Below are 22,005 nucleotides of genomic sequence, written 5' to 3' on the forward strand. Positions count from 1 at the left end.
ACACAAATGGATAAATGTTTAAAAAAAAAGTTAAAAAGAAAATAATACACTTAACAGCACTCCACAATGATAACCAATTTAAAAAAAAAAAAAGAAAAAAAAAAAAAGTTCAATGTCATCCTCAGTTACAGAGAGTTCAAAGCCTGCCTATAAAAATAGCAAAGAAACCAGAGCTTTGGCCCCCTCGATCCATCCCCCCCCCCCCCCCAGCAGCTCAGGAAAAGGAAGAACGGGGCAGCAGGCATTAAGGGAAGCCACCTTTGTCACCTTCAGTTAACACGGGGAAACAGTGTGGGTGGAGTCGGCTCCCTCCCTCCGGGGGCAGCCGTAGAAAAAGCCCCCCGGAATCTGCTCTAAATGCAAATGCCCAGTCCCAACCCCAGACCCACAGACCAGTGCAGTAAGCTATGCGAGTGGGCCCAGAACCTGTGACGGGCGTTAGAGGTGGGTCTGGTGGTGATCACACACACCAGGTCTGAGAAACACGAGAGGACAGTGCACTGTACACAGTCACACCGGTCAGGTTTGCAAACAGAAAATTAATTCTGGAGGTTAAAAAAAAAAAAATAATGTGAAAATGAAATACTCGAGCAGAGAGGCCAGGCACGGGAGGGTCACACACCTCGCTCTCCGCTTCTTCACCCGCCGCTCATGTTCAGCTTCTTCATAATACAACTCATTGTGGCTGGAATCCCTGCGCCTCGCAGCCGCCGCGATCATGGCTCGGGACTGACCGGTCGCGTTGTTACTGGGCCCTGGGATAAGAGGAGAATGGTAAAATAGCTGTAACACCGAAGGCCAGGAAACGGGACAGGAAAGCAGTCCCCGGGTCTGTCGGCACTCTCCCGCCCACCCGCCATGGAGCACACACGGATCCTAAAAGTAACGTCCCCTGGGCACCATACGCCATAGTCACAGCAGCCAAGAAATCTAACCCCGGTCTGGTGGGGAGATGGGAAGAGAATTCTGAAGGGGCTGCCGAAGGCTCCCCGCTGAAAATGCTGGCCAAGAACAACACCCGCCAGAGTGTGCCGAGGATGTCACTTACCATCTGCTACACAAAGTTTCAGTTTGGCCATAAGGGCAGCTGGGACATCACATGCAGCAAACAATGAGAGAGAGTGAGCAGGATGGGAGGAGAAGGACAGACAGAGAAAAAAGAAAGTCAAAGGACACGTACAGTGACCACACACAGGAGAACAAGCTAAGCCGGGCTGCGGCCATCACGGTCACCACCCCAGACACCAGCGACCACAAAACGCCCGAAGAGACTCACAAGTCCCGTGTCACCCTGAGCATTACCCCACTCAGCTTTTTGGAAAGACAGAGCGGGACCTCAGACTTTCTTCTGGGTGACCTGCTGCTGTGGACTTGGTTTCACTAAGTTTTCCCATGGGGTGACGCTTACACCTTATATCTCCAAATTAAAAAAAAAAAAAAAAATGAGAAGGATGCCCTCACCAAAGCTGATAGATGCCTATGTAAATCAGCTGACTTGTTGACACTATGATTCTCTTCTGGAGCCTGCAAAAGCCTGGTCTTATCCCAAGTGCCCAGCAAGAAACGACACGGAGTCTTGTTTCTCACACTTAAGCACTTGACACCCTGAATGAGACCGAGCTCTGACTCCTCTAGCCTGGCTCCAGCTTCTTGTCACCATTCAACTGCTCCTAGCCAGGACGGAGAAGGCCGGGAGGAGCTCCTGGTCACCCGAACTACTGACATGTCTAGGCCTAATGCCTTTGGAGGGACAGTCTGAGTATCGGGGTAAGTTGTTCAGACTTTGAACTGAAGAGGCTAGCTGCAGGGTAAGGCTCTGAGCTCTGATCTCTTGGCTTTCTTCTTTGCATTGGTTCTGTGTTTCTTATTTAATAAGACGGTTGGTTACATCTACACTGAACAGCACTCTTTTCCTAAGGGCAGGAAACGCAGCTCCAGTTACCAATATTAAATCCCCCAATGGATGAACTTGTCATATATGTAGACTGTGAACTGACATTCCCCTGGAAAACATGTTTGCCCACATGTAAAATAAAAACAGAAATTGTTCTGGAGTGAGAAAGGTCCACACGGCAAGCACGAAGTACAGGTGGAGGCAAATGGACCGTGGAGTTTAGGCGACAGAGCCACCTAACTGTGCCCTTCACACCCCACACAACGGTTTGAAGCACCTACCGTCTACATTGTAGACTTTCAGGCCAGCCATGTGCTTGGCTGCTCGGAATTTGGATGCCGTGAGGAGGTTTGGGTTATAGATGGTGAAGTCCTTGTAGTAGTTTTCCAGCACCACCAACGCTGCTCGCTGGATGCTGTGGAGTGAGGACAAAATTAACGCAGGGTTTTCACGGCATGCAACAGGTCTGCAGTGAGAAGTCTGCTGTGTCAGGTCAGTAACTGCAGGTCAGGGTAACCTCCCACGGAAGTCTGCTGGCTCCCACACTCCTCACATGCCCCACTGCTAAGTGGCTTCTCTCTCTCTCCTGGGCTCTGTCATCCCCCATCCTCCAGCCATCCAGTGGCCGGAAGAGAAGAAAGTTACAACCTGTAACCGAGATTGAGGGTTAGTGCGCATAGAACTTGCCCTGTTTGTCCTTAGTTTACAAAGAAAGAAAGAAAACCGAGGAGCCCCTCACCCACCCAAAGGCAGGAGGTTTGAAGATGGCCATAGGACTCATGAACGATAGGTCAGTTTCTGAGGCCCTCGATAACACTTGGTTTCACACACCATGCTGCCCCAGGTCTTTGTAGCTTGTCTCCCAGATTCCAGTGATGGCCTCCCTGTGAGGCAGAGTTGGCTTGAAATGAGGCTTCAGCTGTGATTATCCGGTCTTAAGACCCGTGGAGCCTCTCCCCTGGCTGTCTGGGACACTCAGCAGATGACAGCAGCAAATGACAGCTCCAAGCTACCATCTTGGAACCAAGCGATAACACCCACACCCGGGACTGTGGGTGCATGCTGGGAGCTGTTTCAGAGAGATCAACCAGCACTGACGCAGGGATGATAAAGGATAAAGGCCTTCACCCACCCCATCTCACTTGACCCTCGTGATCACTGCAGGCAAGAAAGCAAAGGTATAGAAACCCATGATCCACACAACGGCACGGCGTGCACACAGTACGGCGAGGACCCGGTGCAGATTGACCACCTAGCTGCTGCCTCTTCACCCTGGGCTTTGTGTCCTGACACCTTGCAGCCTTTGAAGCCATTCACCAATCCCAGTGTGCTAAATACCACGGCTCTGTTTTATCTTGCCCTCCGGAGTCTCCTTCCCAACACTCTAAGATGACGGGCTTATCAGGATTATTTACAATAGCCTGAACGCCAGCCTTGGATTCCTGGCTGGCTACGTGGCATCCCAGCGCTCTCTCAGTGGTTCAGAGACCTTCACTTCATACTGATGCTGCAGCCCTTAACCAGCCAGCTGAAGCTCTTGTACTACCCGCACCCCCTCCCCTCTCTGGAGCTCTGTTTTAAGAACTGAACACAGGGCCGGGGATGAGGCTCAGTTGGCACAGAGTGCTTTCTTCTGGACTACACAGGGCCCAACAGGCACGAGGGCAGTGTGGGATGCAAGAGTAACTCCCCCACGAGGTGGCCCTCGATTGGAAGGGCTTCATTGCAGATCTTTGCTGTGCTAAGCTCTGCTCAGTGTGGCTTCGATCTCTGCCTCTGCTGTGACTTTTTCCAGGGAGGGCAAATGTTCCTTCACCGCCACTGTACCCAAAGGTGTATTCACCCCACCACACACATGCTTCCTTGACCATTGCTACTGCTCTTCTGGTTCTGTCCACACACTAATTTTCCAGAACCTTTGGGCCGAAGGTAAGACGAAGCCCCCAAGCATGAAAAGAAGCCTCAGTTATATATAGATACACTGGTTCAAATTAGTTCATCCCATGCTTCTATACCAGCAGAAGAATTGCTCTAGGTTCCTGGATTCTGACAGAAAACCCTTCCCTCTTCAAAAGGTAAGCGCTGGCGAGGAAGGATTGAGAGATGGCTTAGCCGTTAAGCACTGGCTCTCTTGTAGAGGCCCCGGGTTCAGTCTTCAGCACCCATACGGCAGCTCAGACCACCGTAACTGCCACTCCAGGAGATTCAGTACACTCTTCTGGCCTCTGTGGGTTCCTGCATGCATTCGGGGCACATAAACTCTGCAGGTACGTTATAAATACGTGTGTGTATATAAGTAAGTAAGTGAATCTTTTTTAAAAAGTTAAGAATTTAAAGGCAATTTCAGAAGTTACCCCCAGGCCCATCTTCATAGTAAACTTGCCTGTGGTGGCTGCTGGGTTTGGATTTTCATCCTGGCCACAAGGAGGGGCCCAGAGAATCCCATGGGCTCACGCGCTGAGAAAACAGTACTGTTGCTCAATGCCTTCACCTCACGAGTGCCATCTTTATAAGTGGCTTCTGCAAGTGATGGGTGATCCTCATAGGTAACCCACAGGCAGGCACGCATCAAAGGTGCAGAGACACGTGAGTGGGAGGACCCATGCTCTTTTTTAAAAATTTATTTATTTGTTTGTTTATTTATTTATTTATTTATTTATTTATTTATTTATTTTTGGTTTTTTTGAGTCAGGGTTTCTCTGTGTAGCTTTTGGAGCCTGCTCTGGATCTCGCTCTGTAGCCTAGGCTGGCCTCGAACTCACAGAGATCCACCTGGCTCTGCCTCTCGAGTGCTGGGATGAAAGGTGTGCGCCACCACTGCCCGGCTTCTGTCCTTGCCTTGCTCTATCAGAGCTCCTACCTTGGCACCTTCTAGCATAGCCTAGGATAGGCTGAAGCAAGGCCCCTGGCTGCCAACACTGGGGCCAATCCCTAAGCATCCTCTAAGAACTTCCCAGGGATAGGGCTGGGGTTGTGGGACAGAGGCCCGGTGCTTCTCACAGGGCCTCAGTCTTCCCAAGGCCAGAGGAACTCATCTCCTAAGAACCACAGAGGAGAAGAGCAAGCATCTGCTCCTTCTCCAGCCCTGTCGTCTCACAGAGGCACCAGGCTGACTCAGAGCCAGGCAAGGTCCTGGCCAGCTGCCCAGACTGACCAGCCAGTGCAGGAGCTGACATAGTCTCATGCCAAGTTTATAAATGCCTCCAAGAGCTGCGCACACTCTCGCCTACAGAGAGCCATTTGTCTGGCGCTCGATACATCTCACAATACGAGGGAATGAGAATTTCCACAGAACTAAGAGAACACACAACCAGTGTCCCCAACTCTAAAACCCAACGTTGCCATGCTTCATCTTTTCACAGAGTAAACCATGTGCTACCTACCTTGAATAGGATGGGACTAATAACCCAGAATACCTCGCTATGCCATAGTACATGGGCTCCAAAATACTGGCTGGTATGAGGTGCATCACTGAAAGGTGAACGAAATGAACTGGGCAGGTTGGTGTAGTTAGAAATTCCCGTGAGAGACCCTGAGGTCCAGTTATATTGGGTGCTGGCTAAGGCTGGCTTCAGTGAGAGCTGTCTTTCAAAGCTTCACGGCTAGTGGGCAAATTCTAAATTCTGACTTTCTGAGAGTTCACTTTAACTGACATTTAGGCCAGGAAAAATATTGGAGATTGGGGATTTTGCCTTCTGCCTTTCCACTTTGATTTGTTTGGTTGGTTTAGGCTTGGTAAGATTTAATAAGATAATATAATTTAAAGGGCCTGGTCTAAGGCACATGCTCATAAATGATACTGCCATGGCCATGAGTTTCTATGACCATGTGTGTGCTGGGGAAGCTGATCTGGCCCCTGTGTGCACCCGTACCAATCTCTCCTACCCAGAGGGACCGCCTTCAGAAGTGAGCCAAGGTGGGTCCCTCCAAATAGCTTTCCCTGGGGAGAGGAACCAATCCCTAAGCATCCTCTAAGAACTTCCCAGGGATAGGGCTGGGGTTGTGGGACAGAGACCCTGTGCTTCTCACAGGGCCTCAGTCTTCCCAAGGCCAGAGGAGCTCATCTCCTAAGAACATAAGGTTCTTAGATGTGCATAAGGTCCCAGCCTTCTTTGACAACTGTCTGCCTCTGGACAATCCAATCTACTTATCGGGAGGCAGCCATGACTCATAGGTAGAGAAAGCATTGGCCTCCGAAGCAGAAAGTCGAGATGCCAGACCTGATCTCGCCATTCTGTTACTTTCTAGAATCTGTTTCCTCTTGGCCTGTGATGGAGAGATAAAACTAACTACCTGTTAGGGAATATCATTTTAATATCATATTTAAAAGTAATATGTTACTTTTGTTTATGTTGCATTTGTTTAACTCTGTGAAACTGTGTTACTTTGCCTGTCTAAAACACCTGATGGTCTAATAAAGAGCTGAACGGCCAATAGCAAGGAAGGAGTAAGAATAGGTGGGGCTGGCAGGCAGAGAGACTATATATGGAGAAATCTGGGATGAAAAAAAAATAGGAGGAGCCAGAGAAAGAGGAGGACTCCAGGGGCCAGCCACCCAGCTACCCAGCAAGCCATGGAGTAAGAAACAAAGAAAAGTATACAAGAATAGAGAAAGATAAAAGGCCAGAGGCAAAAGGTAAACGAGATACTTTAAGTTAAGAAAAGCTGGCAAGAAACAATCCAAGCTAAGGCAGGATGTTTATAATTAAGAATAAGCCTCCACGTGTGATTTTAGGAGTTAGGTGGTAGGCCCTCAAAAGAGCCAAATAAATAAATAAATAAATAAATAAATAAATAAATAACCAACCAAACCAAACCAAAAAAACAACTACCTTATGAAGTTGCCGAGATTAACTGAAATAATGCCATATTTTTTTAAATCATAAAGCAATATACAAAATAGCATCATATTATTGATAATGGTTATGAGCATTTTATAATAGGGAATGGGGTTGGTTGGTTCATGCCATTCCTGGGCATAAAAGCATGGTTCAACATCCATTTATACCAAATAACTTGTTATGCTTTGTGTCTTAAATGATCCCCATCAAATGTATTAAAGGCTCAGTTGCCAGCTTGAGGCACTGTGGGAACAAAACCCTAGGAGATGGAAAATCACAGAAGAAAGTTAGGTCACTCAGGGGCGTGTTCTTGAAAGGGCCACTGGGATCTCTGATCGGGCCTGTCTCTTTTTGCTTCCCGGCTGCCGTGAGTTGAGCAGCTTTGCTGGGCTATATCTCCCACCGCAATGCTCTGCCTTGCTGCAAGTTCAAAATGCTGGGGCCAGGTGAGTATAGACAAAACACAAACCAAAAACAAAGCCTGAAATTGTGAGCCCAAACAAATCAATCCTCCTTAAAAAATGATCAGCCCAAGTATTTTGCTTTGGCAATAAAAACTGACCAACATACTCCCAGAATTCTAGAACCGGAAGTCACTGCTATGTTCTGCCAGAGATTCAAGAATCACAGAAATCAGAAATTGTCTAGTCCAATCTGCCAATCTATGTAACAATTCCTTTGATAACACTCCAGGCAACTCTGAAAAGAAGATCATTCTCCCACCATGCTAAAATAACCTTAACTTCTGCCATTGTCCTTATTGCTTTCGCTGGGGACATGTCCCTCTTACTTATGAAGACATCTCATACTTGGAGGAAACAACTGTGGCCATAAACCATCTCTCTCTTTTTTTTTTTTTTTTTTTTTTTTTGAGACAGGGTTTCTCTGCGTAGCTTTGAGCCTTTCCTGGAGCTCACTTGGTAGCCCAGGCTGGCCTTAAACTCACAGAGATCCGCCTGGCTCTGCCTCCCGAGTGCTGGGATTAAAGGCGTGTGCCACCACCGCCTGGATAAACCATCTCTTTTTAACGCCCCCTAGGTGGCAGAGAGAGAGGGACTGAAGTCTAGATAAATCATGCCGCGCGCGCGCGCGCACACACACACACACACACACACACACACACACACACACACATACCCCTCCACACACATTCCTTTGTTTACTATTCATTTGCTCTCTCCTAGCTTGACTGTGCCTTCTGCAATTCAAACCAGCACACATGATTAAATTCACAAATGAAAACTGGTCTTTAGGAGGTATCCAGGCTAAAGTCCTTACATTAGCAACTCCTCTCAGGCCCAGGGGAGAGAGCAGGAAGCAGGTAAGGCCCTCTTAAGTTTCAGTCGTTTCCAATATGAACCAGATCCATCTAGCTCAATGAAACAGCTTTCTCCATGAGTAGAAAATGCGAACGTCTTTCTTACACACAACTGCCCCACATCAGTGCCAGGCCATTGTTCCGATTACCTGGGTCTGTGCTGACAGATGAAGCACCAAACAGTTTTCTCATCATAGTAAAATCTGGAAAGACTTCCGGTTACGGTATGTACTCATCCTTCGAGCCAACGATGCTGATGTCCAGAAAAGGATGAGTACCCAGCTGCCTCATCTCCACCACAGCAATCGCAACCCCAACACCTGTGATCTTCCAGACACTAAGCTACAAGCCAGACTTTTTAAAAATTTTTTATTGATTCTTTGTGAATTTCACATCATGCACCCCAATCTTGCTCATATCCCAGTCCTTCCATATCTGCTTCCACTCTTATAACCTCTCCCCTAAAAGAAAATAAAAAATAAAAATGGAAGAAAACAAACAAAAATCTTGCTGTGGAAGCTGGGGTGTGTCACACGGTTTGTCCTTCTGTCCAGACGGCTTTACTTGCAAATATTCATTGCAAAGAGTCATTGGTCTGGTTCAAGACCTCTGACTTCTGCTATACCATCAATACTGGACCCTCACCGAGAGAGACTCCTCTTGGATATCCTGCTGTTGCTCTGTGTCATGGAAACCCTGCAGCTCTGGTTCTGCAGGACCATTCCCTTCAGGTGGCTCTAGCATGTGGTAGACATTGGCATGGGCCAACTCAGAGCCCTGGATCTGGGCCTGAGCAGTAGCTGAGTTAGTCAGCCTGCCAACTCTCTAGCACAGTCCAGGAGAGGGGCAGTGCCAGCTCTCCCATGCCCACATCACTGCTGGCACCACTGTGCAGTGGCTGGTGAGGGGTGGGGTCAGCCCAGCCCAGCACTTGGTCATCAACATGTCCTCAGACTGAAGCCCAGACCACAGACATCTGCATGGCCTTCGGTGGTAACATGGGCCACAGACCCAGATACGGCCCTCGGTGGCAGCACAGGCCTCACATGAAGTTCCTCACCTCTCTTCACAGAGCACAAATGGTTCTGTCATCTCTTTGTCTCCCATCTCTCTACTACACACTTGTTCACTGTAGTGGCACCTGCCCTGGGCCAATGTGTCGGAAGCCTGGGCCTGTGTCCTCTGATAAGCCAGACTTTTAAAAGGACTTTCATTCCTCCAATAGGTGGTGACAACCATCCAAACCATGAGTATGCTTAAAAGATTCAGATGGGTGGAAATAAACACACAGCGAAGAGGAAGGGGGTGGGTTTTTAGCTGAGGTCCACACAACAGGCAATGCTAAGTGCCTGAGGTAAGTCTTAACGGGTCAATGTTGGTCCTACTCTGAGGACACTGGACTCTGAAAATTCCAAGCAGAATCATCTGCAGTGGGAGGAATGGGGTCAGTGTTCATCCCTGGATGGCTCTGAGAAACCTAGTGTGGGTTCCTCAGACTGTCCCCTGACATCTGCATCTCTCTGGAACCTCGGAGTGTGACCTGATTTGGAAACGGCATCTTTGCAGATGTCATGGTCACTCATACTGGTGTACTGGCAAGAACTAGGGAGGCAGAAGTGGGGGTGATGCACCTCAAGCCAGGGAGAGCCAGGTCCGCCGGAAGCAGGAAGAACAGAGGGGTCTCCTTTAAGTCTCCGGGAGTAAGGCGCCGCCGAGCCGAGAGGGAGACCACAGACGGCTGAGACACCGAGAAGGAGAGCTGCAGCACTTTCATATTGAAGCTCCAGGAAGCTAGCAAGAAGATGAATTAGGAAAGAAGGGAAGCTGGTCAAGGGTACGGTGGGCGTGAGCTCGCTGGTAGCGGAAGCTCTTCACAAGTGCAATGGGCAGCGAGACACCAGGACAGACAAGAGAGCACCCGACACCAAGAACGCCAACAGAAACGCTGCCTGCCCATCCCAGCCATACCTTTAAGGAACGGCTGCTCCAGTGGGGTACATTTTAGGGCTCCGACTCAGATCTTCTTACATAATGCTAAGAAACGAGATCTCAAATTCAATTCTGCTGTCTGTCAAACGCTCCCAGCCAGGGTAAGACCACTGTGCTGGTTAATGTTGACAGCAAGTTTGAAAGGATCTACAAATCACTTTGGAGACAAGGCTGTGAGAAGTGATCTAGAGTAGGCTAAATGTGGTGGGAAAACTCACACAGAACGGAGAAAGGAGCTGAGAAGACATCCGTCTCTCCCTGCGGATGCAGTGTGACCAGGCACCTCAAGCTCCTGCTGCTGGGACACCCACAGCTATGGGCTGTACTCTCAGCCGCAACAAAGCCTTTCTTCCTTAGGGTGCCTTCGCTAGGTATGTGACAGCAACAACCAGACAAGTAAGGAAGACAACCATCGCCGCCCCTCCCCCACTCAGCCAACTCACAGTTCTCCCCAGCAAAGTATACACGAGAGTGTACAAAGTATACTGACTCACTCTGCACGCTTGTCCTCCACTATTCCAGACCTCTAGCAAGACACAGCTGGGACGATTCACAGCAGGATCTGTGTGAGTCCCAGAGAAGCAGATATAATTAGCCCCCGGGTGCCGCCGCCTCAGGCAGGCACAAAGAGTGCTTACATTTCCAGACCCTCTGCCTTTTAATTAAGACGCTCGTAGTTGTGAAGCCAGCGTAAGTCCCACACAGATAACAGGCAGCACACACTTTGGAATCAAGAGAACAGAAAGGGCAAAAACTGGAACTGGCTTATGTTTACGAATCAAGAGGACCGGTTGAACTTTCTAGGACAAAGCATCTTGTGTTGCATTTCTAGGACACAGGCTGCCTGGGATCCTGAACCACCAGGCACACTAGCTATCTTAATGGGGGGTGGGGTGGGGTGGGGGAGCAGATGAGTGGTTCTGGCTGGCTGGTGAAGCTGCAGAAGTCCTAGCCATCACTACATGGATTCACAGGTGATCCAAGCCCCTTAGCTCAAGCAGGTGCAAGCTTTGAACCAATAATCACAAGCTGCCAAGCGTTGCTGGCCTCCACACCAAACAATATCAGACCAGGACAAGACTCTCAGCATATCCTTCTCCTTAGGGAAGAGCAATCAGATGGGAAGCCTGGGGTGCTGATTGATGCCAGACCTCCAAGACAGAACCACTAGGATTGAGTCACCACGGGATGGTCTTCGAAGTGCGGGGTAGGGGACACCCTGAGCACTTCCCCATGCTTTTACTGTCCTCATTTTAGTTTATAATGAAAGTGAAGCCCTGAAAGATACCCGCTCTCGTACTGCAAGTGCAGCCACACACAGAGCATGTGCGCACCGGGAAGGATACGTGAGAGGGACCTGCTTATTCCGGTCTCAGGAAAGAAACCAAGCTGCCATGGGTGTGCACGCTCCCTGGGCATTATGCATGATCCTGTGCAGGGCTCTGAGTGTGGTAATGGCACTAACTGACATTTTCCCGATGAGTCATAGCCAGAGCCAGGGATTCTGAAGCCCTCTCATTCTGGGTACCCAGGAGACCCATTCCTATAGATGAAAGCCATGGCCCTGCCACTAGCTCCCCAGAGGGCTGTAGCTCTGCCTCAGGCTTTAGCACAGAACCCCACGGCAATGTCACCTCCCTGTATTGGCAGTCCAGTCTGGGCCAGGGTCCCTATCTGGGAACTGGCTTCTCTTAGTTTCACACATTACTGTGGTGAATCATACAGAGATAAACACCAGAGACCCAAAGAGATCAGAGACCAGTGCCTGCCTAGCATGTCTGAAAGCATCTATCTAGATAGAGATGGAGAAGGCCTGCAGACACAGCCGAGAGGCTCTGCCGGCCTTCTCTTCCCTGGCTCACCTTCCTCAACATCAGCACCCTAGTTAGGAAGACTGTGGAGCACAGGTGATGAGTCTGGGGCCCAACGGTTAACGGCTACGCAATGGAGCCTCTGGCTGCAAGACAGGGCCAAACCATACCTGGAACAGGGCTGAGTGCCTCCCAGCGAGTCAGAGGACTAAGGTGCCAGTCACCACTTTCCTGCTTGTCAGGGCCCCAACAAGCACACTCACACCTGTATTTATGGGTGAGAGCTGGAGTGTGGGACCAGCCCACATGAGCCTCTGAAGGAAGGGCTTGCAGGCATCCTATTCAGGAGGCACAGCCATTTCTCTTTAGGACATCTACCTTCACCAACATGGTCCCCCGGGAGGGCTGCCTACACTAACACTTCCCTGAGGAAGGTTCTTAACACCAGCATGGCCCCCAAGTAGGCTGTCTACACTAGCCTGGGTTCCAAAAAGGCGGTTCAGTCCAGCATGGATCTTAGGAAACTACCAGTTGGCCTCCATACAAACATGGTCCCCAAGAAGGCCTTCGACACCAGCAGGGCTCCTAGGAAGGCATGCAGAAGCACAGCCCTTAGGAAGGCATTCTCAGCTGCCACAGTCCCCCCAAAAGGGCATGGAAACCAGCTTGCCTTCCATGGGCACTGTGCCCTGCGAGAGGTGAGTCCTCTTGCCTCAGCATGAGGCTGTGGGCAGACGCCACGCACAGCAAGCCATCCAGCTGTGGTGGCCGTCAGAGAGCAGCTGTATAAACACAGTGCTCCAGTGTCCAGAAACTCACACTCCCTCCCATTACAGCCACTTTTAAGAGGCACCACAGAACCAAACCACAAACGGCAGCTCTGAGCCGGCCTGGAAACTCTCCTATGGCCCAGCCCGAAAAACCCCTTGCCCCTCTCGTCATAAGCCTGCATTCATTTGTATCCGTTGCGTTTTAAGGGAGTGGGCACAGGAACTGGTGAAATATCGTTATTGGAAAGTAGTTACGAGTAAAAACTCCCATTTCTAAAAATAACAGTTTATATATGAAACCACGCTAGTAATAACACAAGCCAAAAACTCCAGTAAGCATTTAAAAACACTCCTGGTGCCATGGCCCATGGCTCTGGGCCCTCAGCAGCCTCCCAAGACCATTGGTGCAGGTCCCCAGTGTGGGAGGGGAGGCCTGGGCCAGTCCCACAGCTGAGCCTGATCTGTAGCCTGAGGGGCAGCTTGGATACTACTGGATTCAGAGTCAGGGACTTAAGACTTTCTAGGATGCCTGATTCTCCCTTTCTCGATTTAACTAGAAAAGCATGGAGTAAGCAGGGAAAGCAAAATCTCCTACTCGAGCCTGGAAGAGCGTGGATGAGCTGACCAGAAGACAAGACCAGCCCTGTTTCATTAGGGACAAAATGTGCTTGGTGACCCCACAGATTCCTCAGTTTTAGAGTCAAAAATTGCTAGTACTGATAATATTCCCATCTCAGCTTTGGCTATGACAATATGTACAAGCCCAGGTAAATTTCACAGTATAAATAGTTTTCTCACAGTTCTGAGAGCTGGAAGCCAAGATCAAGATTTCAGTCAGTTCGGTTCCTGTGAGAACTCCTATCCTGGCTTTCACTTGATCTTAGCCAAAAGGCCGAGAATCGATCTATCCTGGTTTCCAGATGGCTGCCTTCACCATCACACATGTGTGTGTGTGCACATGGAAACAGAATAGGACTTTCTGGTGTCCCTATATACAAGGGTTCTGATCCTATCCAACCAGATTTGGAGCCTATGACTCCAAATAAGCCCAGTGATTTCCTTAGAGCCTGTCTCCAAATTCCACCATATTAGGGGTAAGGACTGCACCGTGTATGTGGAGGAAAGGACATCAAACCACCTTTTCAACAAAGCCATCCAACAGCGGTACACAGTCACACATTCCTATGGTTTAAAAAGCAATTCCAGAGTCATTTCTTATAAAGCATAGAAGGTTCTCGGGTTAGATACCAGCTCTGTGAAGAAGAGGTTCATGTTCAATGGTAATTTATAAGATACTCATAGTCTTACTGAATTAAGCATTGAAAAAACAGTTAAAACCCACAGGGTGCTGTAAGTCTTGTGGACCTTAGTAGGTTCCTTTTTTCTCTTCCTGATGGTGATTATCAGCAAGGGATTAATATTCCTGGACCACCCAAGAGCAGCACTTTGTCCCCATTTGTAACATAGTTCTAGTCCTTTAGGACACAGAAATTAAATATCAGAACTCTATGATACAGAAATTAATCATCAGAACTATATACGAAACAAAGTTCAGCAGGCTGGGAATGAGGAGCCTGGGGTGGTAGGTGTTGACAGGATCCAGGAGATCTTAGGAGATAATTCTGTAAGAGATTATGTAGATTGTTAGCCTGTGAGCAAGGCTATGAGAGATTAAGTAGATTGGGTTAATGGAAGCAGGAAGATTCACTGTAACTGTGGGTGGCACCATCGCATGGGCTGGGGTCCTGGGCAGGATAAAAAGGAGAAAGTGAGCTGAGCACCAGCATCCACTGCCCTCTGCCTCCTCACTGCGGATGCCATGAGCACTCACCTCAAGCACCTGTGGCCATGGCTTCCCCACCATGACTGACATGCTCAAACTGAGCCAACCAGACACTCCAAATCTGGGCTTGGTTTAAGCAAGGAAGAACACGGCAGGCAGTCAGCTCTAGCTCTCAGCTCTCCAGCGCCTGAGAACTTCTACTTCGGGATCTTTTGAAGCGGTGAGCTGCCACTGACATCTTGATACTGATGCAGGAGTGATGGGGGATGGAGAGTATCTCAGGACATGCAGAGAGGGAGCAGAGCAGAGCCACGCTGGCTGATGTGTGTGCATGATTACACAGGGACCCAGGCAAGACCTACAGAAGACCCACCCAGCTGAGCCCAACCCATGCTGCAGAGCTGTGAGAAATAAAACGAGGGTGGTTTGAGGCTAGATATTACACAGCTCTAGGGCAAAGACATCTTTGCGGCAGCTAAAGTAGATAGAGAAGGTTAAAAAAAAAAGAATCCAACCAGAGCCTCAAACCCCCTGCTACAGCCCCAAGACCCAGCCTTTGTCAACCGGTGAATTGAAAGACCGGTGGAGCTAAGGGACCAGAGAGAAGAAGCCAGACTGACACCCGCACCCTGTCCACTCCGCTCTAAAGGAAGAGCCGGATGAACATAACACGCACAGCATCAGTTAGCACCCACCAGGCGCTAAGCCCACGAAGTGTGCTTACAAGTCACTCACGTGCTCTTACAGCGGGAATGGGAACACGAACATAGAACCTCCGTTCAGGGCCAGAACAGTGAGTGGTTAGGATCATCCTGAAACCACACCATGGGGCTCAAGTCCTCTCTCTCACAATGACAAATGCCTCCATGACTCTGTTTCCTCATCTACCAGTGAAGAAGATGGTGCCTACCCCACGAGATCGTCCTAAAGACTGAGTTTTGCGTTCAGAGCTGAGAAGGTGCCTCACACCTGCTGGGAGCCAGCTAGGCAGCTGCTCACTGTCAACTACATCAGTGGCTGCTCCATATTTACTGAGTTTTGCTTTAAAGATTCCAAAACACAGAAAATATTGATGCTATTAAATGTCATTTTAAAACTTGCTTTTCATAGTCTTCTGTGTGTCTCCCCTCATACAGTCAGCTTAACAACAAAATTACATTTCTAATAAAGTTAAAGAAAATTTAGCAAATCGCTGTGAGAACTGGGCCAATAAAGTGACAAGTGGTGTGTGTGTGGACTGCCACCACCCCCCCAACACACCAACCTCAGGTACTATAGAGAACATAGGTGGGTAGTGAACGGCAAGGTGCTGCCCACTGGCGACCTCGAACAGGTCCCTTAACCTGTCTTCAGTGGGAAAAGATGTATGCCACCGCCCCACCTGCTCTGACCTCCAGAGGTGAGGCAAATTAAGTCCAAACATGAAAAGGCCTTATAACTCCTAACTAAGGCATTAGTTAAAGGTTAGGTCACATCTTACATCCATTTATGGAATTTCACATCCTACAACAATAATCCCTTCCATTTCTGAAGGTTTTCAAATAAACCCCAAACGATTCCTGCCCACAAGGGAAGCCACAGCAAGGGCCTTTTAGCAGTGCTAACAGAGGCCCGCTTTCTTTAAGAGCCTGAGGAGTAGGCATTCTTTTGAACACTCTCAAAAATAGCTCAGTCCATTCAGGAAAACCACCTTTGAACACGGGAAGAAAGAATTCCCCACCGCTCTGGACCGAAGCACAGTAGGTCGCTCTGTGGCAAAGGCTTTGTACAAAGGGACAGCGGAAGAGCCTGGGGTTCCGGCTGGGTCTGGTGAAGACCTGCTATTCTGATGTCTGGGGGCTTACTTTGTCCATCCTGTTCCCCCCTCCGCTCCTGTCTTAAAAACTCACAAAAGGGCTTAGAAGTTCTATTTCTGGCCCAGTGATTCTTCCAGCCACTGCTGGGTTTGGACCAGATTTAGCCTGCGGATCAGCAGGTGATGCGGCCAGCACAGTGCCAGGGGGCAGTGCCAAGCCTTCCTCAGCTCTCTGCCCGGGTGTCACAGGACACCTAGCCCTGCCCAAGGACTCTATCTGTAAGGAGAGACAGGACACCTTTCCTGCCACCTCAGAATGCAGAACCACCACGTAGAGGACAAAAGGGGCCTGATAAAAGGGGGGGAAGAGTGAGGAGGCCAAGGGAAGAAATTCCACTCAAATGCCCCTCCCCGCAGCCACCTGCAGCTTTTCCGGAGAACTGAGGTGACTGTTTTTAGCAGCAAGCCAGGAGCCACCTAGCAGTCTGCCTTCCCCCACTCAGTTCTACCCCGACCCACACAGCTAAGTAGTGAGATACCAACGCTGCTGCTGTCAGTTTTTTGTTTTTTTTTCCTTTCTGGGGGCTGCTGGGTTGGCCCCTCCCATTAGCACCCAGGTCTCACGGGCAGGTGAAGTCAACCTGTCTCAGAGGAGGGTGGGAGCCCAGGAGGCGCCATTTGTCCCATCAGCCTGGACTGACCTGAGGTGAGGAAGACATCGTCCTTGCTTGTGCTGGTGGGAATTACAGGACTCAGGATGAAGGCTGAGACACAAAGCGGCATCCGGCCTCACTCATGGCCTGTGGCTGCCACAGTCCCAAATGCTGCTGCTCACCTGCTCCAGGACCACAGGTTTCGCCGCACAGTGTTAACGTCACCAACACTTGCCTGGGAGCCAGACTGTTTCCCGGTAGGCTTCACAGCTGCCACTGTCTGAAACGCCCTATCCTCCCATGCCAGGGTCCCCCATCTTCAGGCCTGGCACAGCAACTGCCCACTTCAAAGCCATATGCCAGTCTCTTTCCAAGTGCCTGGGAGCCCCAAGCAACTCTGGGCTTGGGCTCTGTAAGGCATCATTATGGGAGTCCCTCTCCAGTATAAAGAGTAGGAAGAAAGTTCTCTAAAGTCCCAACACCCCAGTGACTGACTTGCTTCCAGAGCTTTACTTGCATCTATGGAGGATTTGAAATACCAATGTATGCTGCACAGCGTAATCATCCAAACAGAAACTCCCCTGAAAATCAGTCCTGGTGGCCGCAGCCTTGAACACTAGACCAGCCAGTCCTCAGGCAGTATGAGCTGAGCCAGAGACATGGATGTGAATGCATGACAGCATGACACCAGTTGGGCAATGGGATCTGAATCCAAATTGGGCCTGGGCCACCTCTCTGGATAGCCAAAATGATGACAAAGCCAGTTCTTCTGGTAGCCACTAAGGTGTCCTGTCCAGTCCTGACTGCTTTGCCATGGGATACACATCAGCATTTGCTGCTCAGGACAGTGAAACTTTAAAGCCAGACATCCAAGGTGGGTGATTCAGTTATTTTTCTATTGCCGTGAAGAGACACTGTGACCAAGGCAATTTATAAAAGAAAGCATTTAATTTGGGGGCTCATGGTTCCAGAGGGTTAGAGTCCATGACCATCACGGTAGGGAGCATTCAGCTGAGAGCTTATATTTCCCTCAGCCAGAGGCAGAGAGAAGAGAGAGATAACTGGAAATGTGATGGGCTTTGAAACCTCAAGGCCCACCCTCAGTGACCTACTTCTCCAACAAGGCCACACCTCCTAATCCTTCCCAAACAGTTTCACCAACTGGGGACCGAGCATTTAAATATGAGTCTTTATGGGGCACATTCTCATTCAAACCACCATAGTGGATCACTCACCCGGGGACCATATGATTGCCAACTGTGTGCCAAGCCACAGCTGGATGCCAGAAGGAGTAAGACACAGCTTGTATTCTCAGGGATCTCAAAATGTATGGAAGGAAACAGATGGAAGAATAAGCTACTACATAGAAGGAGGGATGTCATAGTTGGATCATTAATTCAGCCCAGCCCCATGACATTGGAAAGAATCCAAATAAGGCTGGGCATGATATGTTGTGTAAATTAATTACACCCTCTCTCCCCAGCTCTCTGTCCATACACTGGGATTAATAACATCACACAAGGTTTTGCAATGATAACCAGCATAGAGTGCTTACCTTCATTTATTTACAAAACACAAAAATGATTCTCACCCTTTGAGTTAACCATACAATAATGTACTAATGTAAATGGGTTTTAACCTTTTCCAAACACGTAACCCTTACACATTTGTAGCCTTCAACCTTTTTTTTTTTTTTTTTTTTTTTTTGAGACAGGGTTCCCTTGTGTAGCCCAGGCTGTCCTGGAACTCTCTCTGTAGACCAGGCTGGCCTTGAACTCACAGAGATCTGCCTGCCTCTGCCTCCTGAGTGCCAAGATTAAAGGCATGAGCTACTAACCCCACCCAGAGCCTGATGCTTTATAGTCATTAGGGTAACTACGTAACTGATGGACCAAATCAGATTATCCCTGAGAGTGGAAACAAAAGGGAAGAGCTACTAATCCCACTGAGGTACCCAGGTAAGCCAGATGCACCATTTCTTAAAAAATGGTATTATAGTTTTGAATGCTGAGTTCAGGGGTGTGAGGCATATTTGTTGTACAAAGTGGTGTATTTCATAAGATGTTTTTGATCAAATACACCATGTACATTGACCATACTCACTCCCTGTGACACCCACAGACCTCTCCTCTTCCTCCTTCTTCCTTCCTAAAACTCCGTTTCTCTTTTCTAAGTAGATTGCCTTCTGTTTTCATGTGTGTGTATGTGTGTGTGTTTATACGTCATATATATATATGTACATCTATAAAACCTACATTCTACATGAGAGAAAATGTGATTGTTGTAGGTCTAGTTTACTTTGCTTAACACAATCACCTCCAATTCTGTCCATTTTCCTGCCAATGATATAATTTCCTTCTTTATAACTAAATAACTCTACTGCGCGCGCGCGCGCGCACACACACACACACACACACACACACACACACACCACATTCTTTTATCCATTCATCTGCCAATGGACAGCTACGATGATTCCAAAACTTGGCTATAGCAAGTACCTGAATGTATCATTTTGGACAAAATGAAATTATAGTCACCTTATCCATCATCCATCAGCCAAGTTCACAGTCAAGGTAGGTGGCTGCCACTATGCCTGTCTTTTCTGTGCTACTTTGGGAACTGCCAGAGAGCTATCGAATGAGTCCGACAAAGCCCTGAACACAGCCAAAAGCCCCATTGTGAAGGCATGGAAAACCCCCGACCTCATACTGCTCCTACTAGAGCGCGCGCGCGCGCGCGCGAGAGAGAGAGAGAGAGAGAGAGAGAGAGAGAGAGAGAGAGAGAGAGAGAGAGAGAGAGAGAGAGAGAGAGAATCAGGTCCCAGTCACAGCATCTGCATCGAGGACCACACCTCAGTCCTGCTGGCTGAGGACCAGCCATCTCCTGGAGTTATAGGTCATCCTGTCCGCTTGCTCAGTGCGCATGCCCCTTACCTCAGGTGTCCCAAGCTGTAGAACCGGGACTCTCCATCGGTGGAGCGGACCACCTGCAGTGTGAACATAGGTTGTAGCTGCCGCAGCTCCAGCAGGACGATGGCAAGGTAGTGGATGAAAAGCAGCGCGTCCACAAGGGAGACCGCATATTGCACAATGTCCTTGTAATTTTGGTCCCTGGAGTCCAAAATGCGGACCCCATAAAAAAGCCAGTAAGAAACCACGAAGAGAAAGATAAGGACCAACAGCAGGGCGCGGAACACAAACACCCGCGGCACGTCCGCTCTTTGCTTGCGGAAGAAGAGCGCCCAGGTTCCAATGAGCAGAATGAGCAGTTTGAATGAGACGGAAATGAGGAGTCCCTCACAGATGGTGCCACAGGGTTTCAGCTCCTCCCTCCACAGGAGCTGCGGCAGCAGGATGAAGGCAATGGGGGTGAGGAACACGAGAAGTCCAAGGAATGCGGCCACCGTAAGGCCCAGGTAGCGCTTGCAGTCCAGCCCCACACTGTCCTCCATGTCCTTGCTGATCCTGGCAATGTCTTCTTGGGATATACTGTGCTCCGAGGTGCCTGTGATGGCTGTGGTGGTCTCTCCCCAGTTGTCATCCTGATAACAGAGAAGACAGTGATAGGCATTCGTAAAAGCCACAACAAAACAAAACAGGAAAGAACGACACTTCAGATACCCAACATTCTCGAACAACAGAAACAGAATCAGCTTTTAATACAGGAGCGTTTTTTAAACGTCAGCGGTTTTCACTGAAATTTTCAAAATATAGTCTATATTTGTCCTTTGAACACAGAAAACACAATCTAACCTTTGAATTTGTTTGGGCAATTCGTCACTATGATACGTTGTCATCCCTCATTTTGAAAGGTTCTGAGAAGCCCAGGGGCCTGGCCTTTCTGCTGAGACTTAACTAGCAGCTGTGAGACTAAGCTGCCGTGAATCTGCCACAGGAGAGCACCCTCCCATTGCTAAGTTCTAGGCTTACAAAGCCCAATTCTAGACCCTCCAGAGCTCTGCAGAGCAGAGGGCATAGGAAAGGCATGCACATCCCATGAGGTCAAACTCACCCACAGCAGAGTCGCACATTATCTAAATGTCTGGATGGCATTTATAGGATTTACTTACTTCAGTAAGGAGCAGCCTTAAGAACTCTTTGACATTATTTCTCACTGACTAAGAAAATTCAAAACTCATCTATGGCCCGATCAGCTCAAAAATTCTTTGAAAAACATGTTTTCATGACAAACTGAACAGCAAGGGCGTAGGAATACCAGGATTGTTCTATCTTTAACTCCACTGCTTTCTTCTTTTAAGCTTCTCGGTGGCTGCTAGTGGGAGCACTCGAGAGTCTGTCCAACACTTTGGCTGTCACTGGTAACTAGGACTCCATCTCCGGGCACAACAGAACCAGGAGGCTCCAGGAACCACGTGAGCGCCACACATGATTTAACCAGGAAAACAAGAGTCACATACAGAGGCAAAGTGGCGGAATGAGGACATCAGCTTATGACGGATGGAGTTTGGGTACATGGACCAAACAGTAGCATAGATCACTCAGAACCAGACAAACCACATTCTCACTCATACACAGATCCTAGCAGCGAACCTTTGGATGTGAATGTTTAATGTGGAGTACCCATACAATCTGGGAAATTAGAGAGGGACCACTGGAGGGGAGGAAGTAGAATGGTCTTAAAGGAGGGAGGGCTGTAGGACACAGGTGATAGGAAGGGGGAAGGGGAAGTGAAAAGGAGGTTTAAGGTGGGGGAGGAATAACTACTATTATAAACTTCACACATATGTCTACTCATATAAAAGAGTTTACTTGTAATCATCCTACACAGGCCTAAAGCTCCTTCCTGAAGCCACAGGTTAGCAAATAAAAAGCCCAGTGTTGGGTGTGCCCACAAGAACTTGATGGTAAGACCTTACTGCTGAAGATATTACATCCTTTGGTCACAGGAAATGGACCAATTTCCTGGTGGAAACATCAAGTAGGCACTAACAAGGAATCTTCTTCCCTGATGGTTAGTTTTCATAGTCCAGAAAAATGCCATGCAGACTGCTGGGGAGTTGGGAGTGGGGAGTCATCAATAGTCATCAATAGTCTCACTCAGCTGGGACCTCTCTGAGCTATAACAATGACCAGTGTAGGAAGAGAAGCCCATGGCTGCAACAGTGGCGTGTATGTTATGAGGGTAACC

The 22,005-nt window shown here is 48.8% G+C and overlaps 1 protein-coding gene across 4 annotated transcripts in view; it reads right to left on the minus strand.

Annotated features, from left to right (window-relative positions):
• Vangl1 (VANGL planar cell polarity protein 1) overlaps nucleotides 1-22,005 on the minus strand; it is a 48,995-nt gene that overhangs the window by 7,555 nt on the left and 19,435 nt on the right. For 3 of the 4 annotated variants that reach the window (XM_028877307.2, XM_037206944.1, XM_028877308.2), the window contains exons 4-7: nucleotides 19,791-20,398; nucleotides 2,176-2,309; nucleotides 1,049-1,087; nucleotides 623-755 (exon numbers count right to left, since the gene is read on the minus strand). In XM_028877307.2, coding sequence (XP_028733140.1) covers nucleotides 623-755; nucleotides 1,049-1,087; nucleotides 2,176-2,309; nucleotides 19,791-20,398 — 914 coding nt within the window. The remainder of the gene's footprint in view (nucleotides 1-622; nucleotides 756-1,048; nucleotides 1,088-2,175; nucleotides 2,310-19,790; nucleotides 20,399-22,005) is intronic. The other variant, XM_028877309.2, reaches the window with a different exon arrangement.

This window comes from Peromyscus leucopus, chromosome 6 (genome assembly GCF_004664715.2).
Source record: "Peromyscus leucopus breed LL Stock chromosome 6, UCI_PerLeu_2.1, whole genome shotgun sequence".
Lineage (NCBI taxonomy): Eukaryota > Metazoa > Chordata > Mammalia > Rodentia > Cricetidae > Peromyscus > Peromyscus leucopus.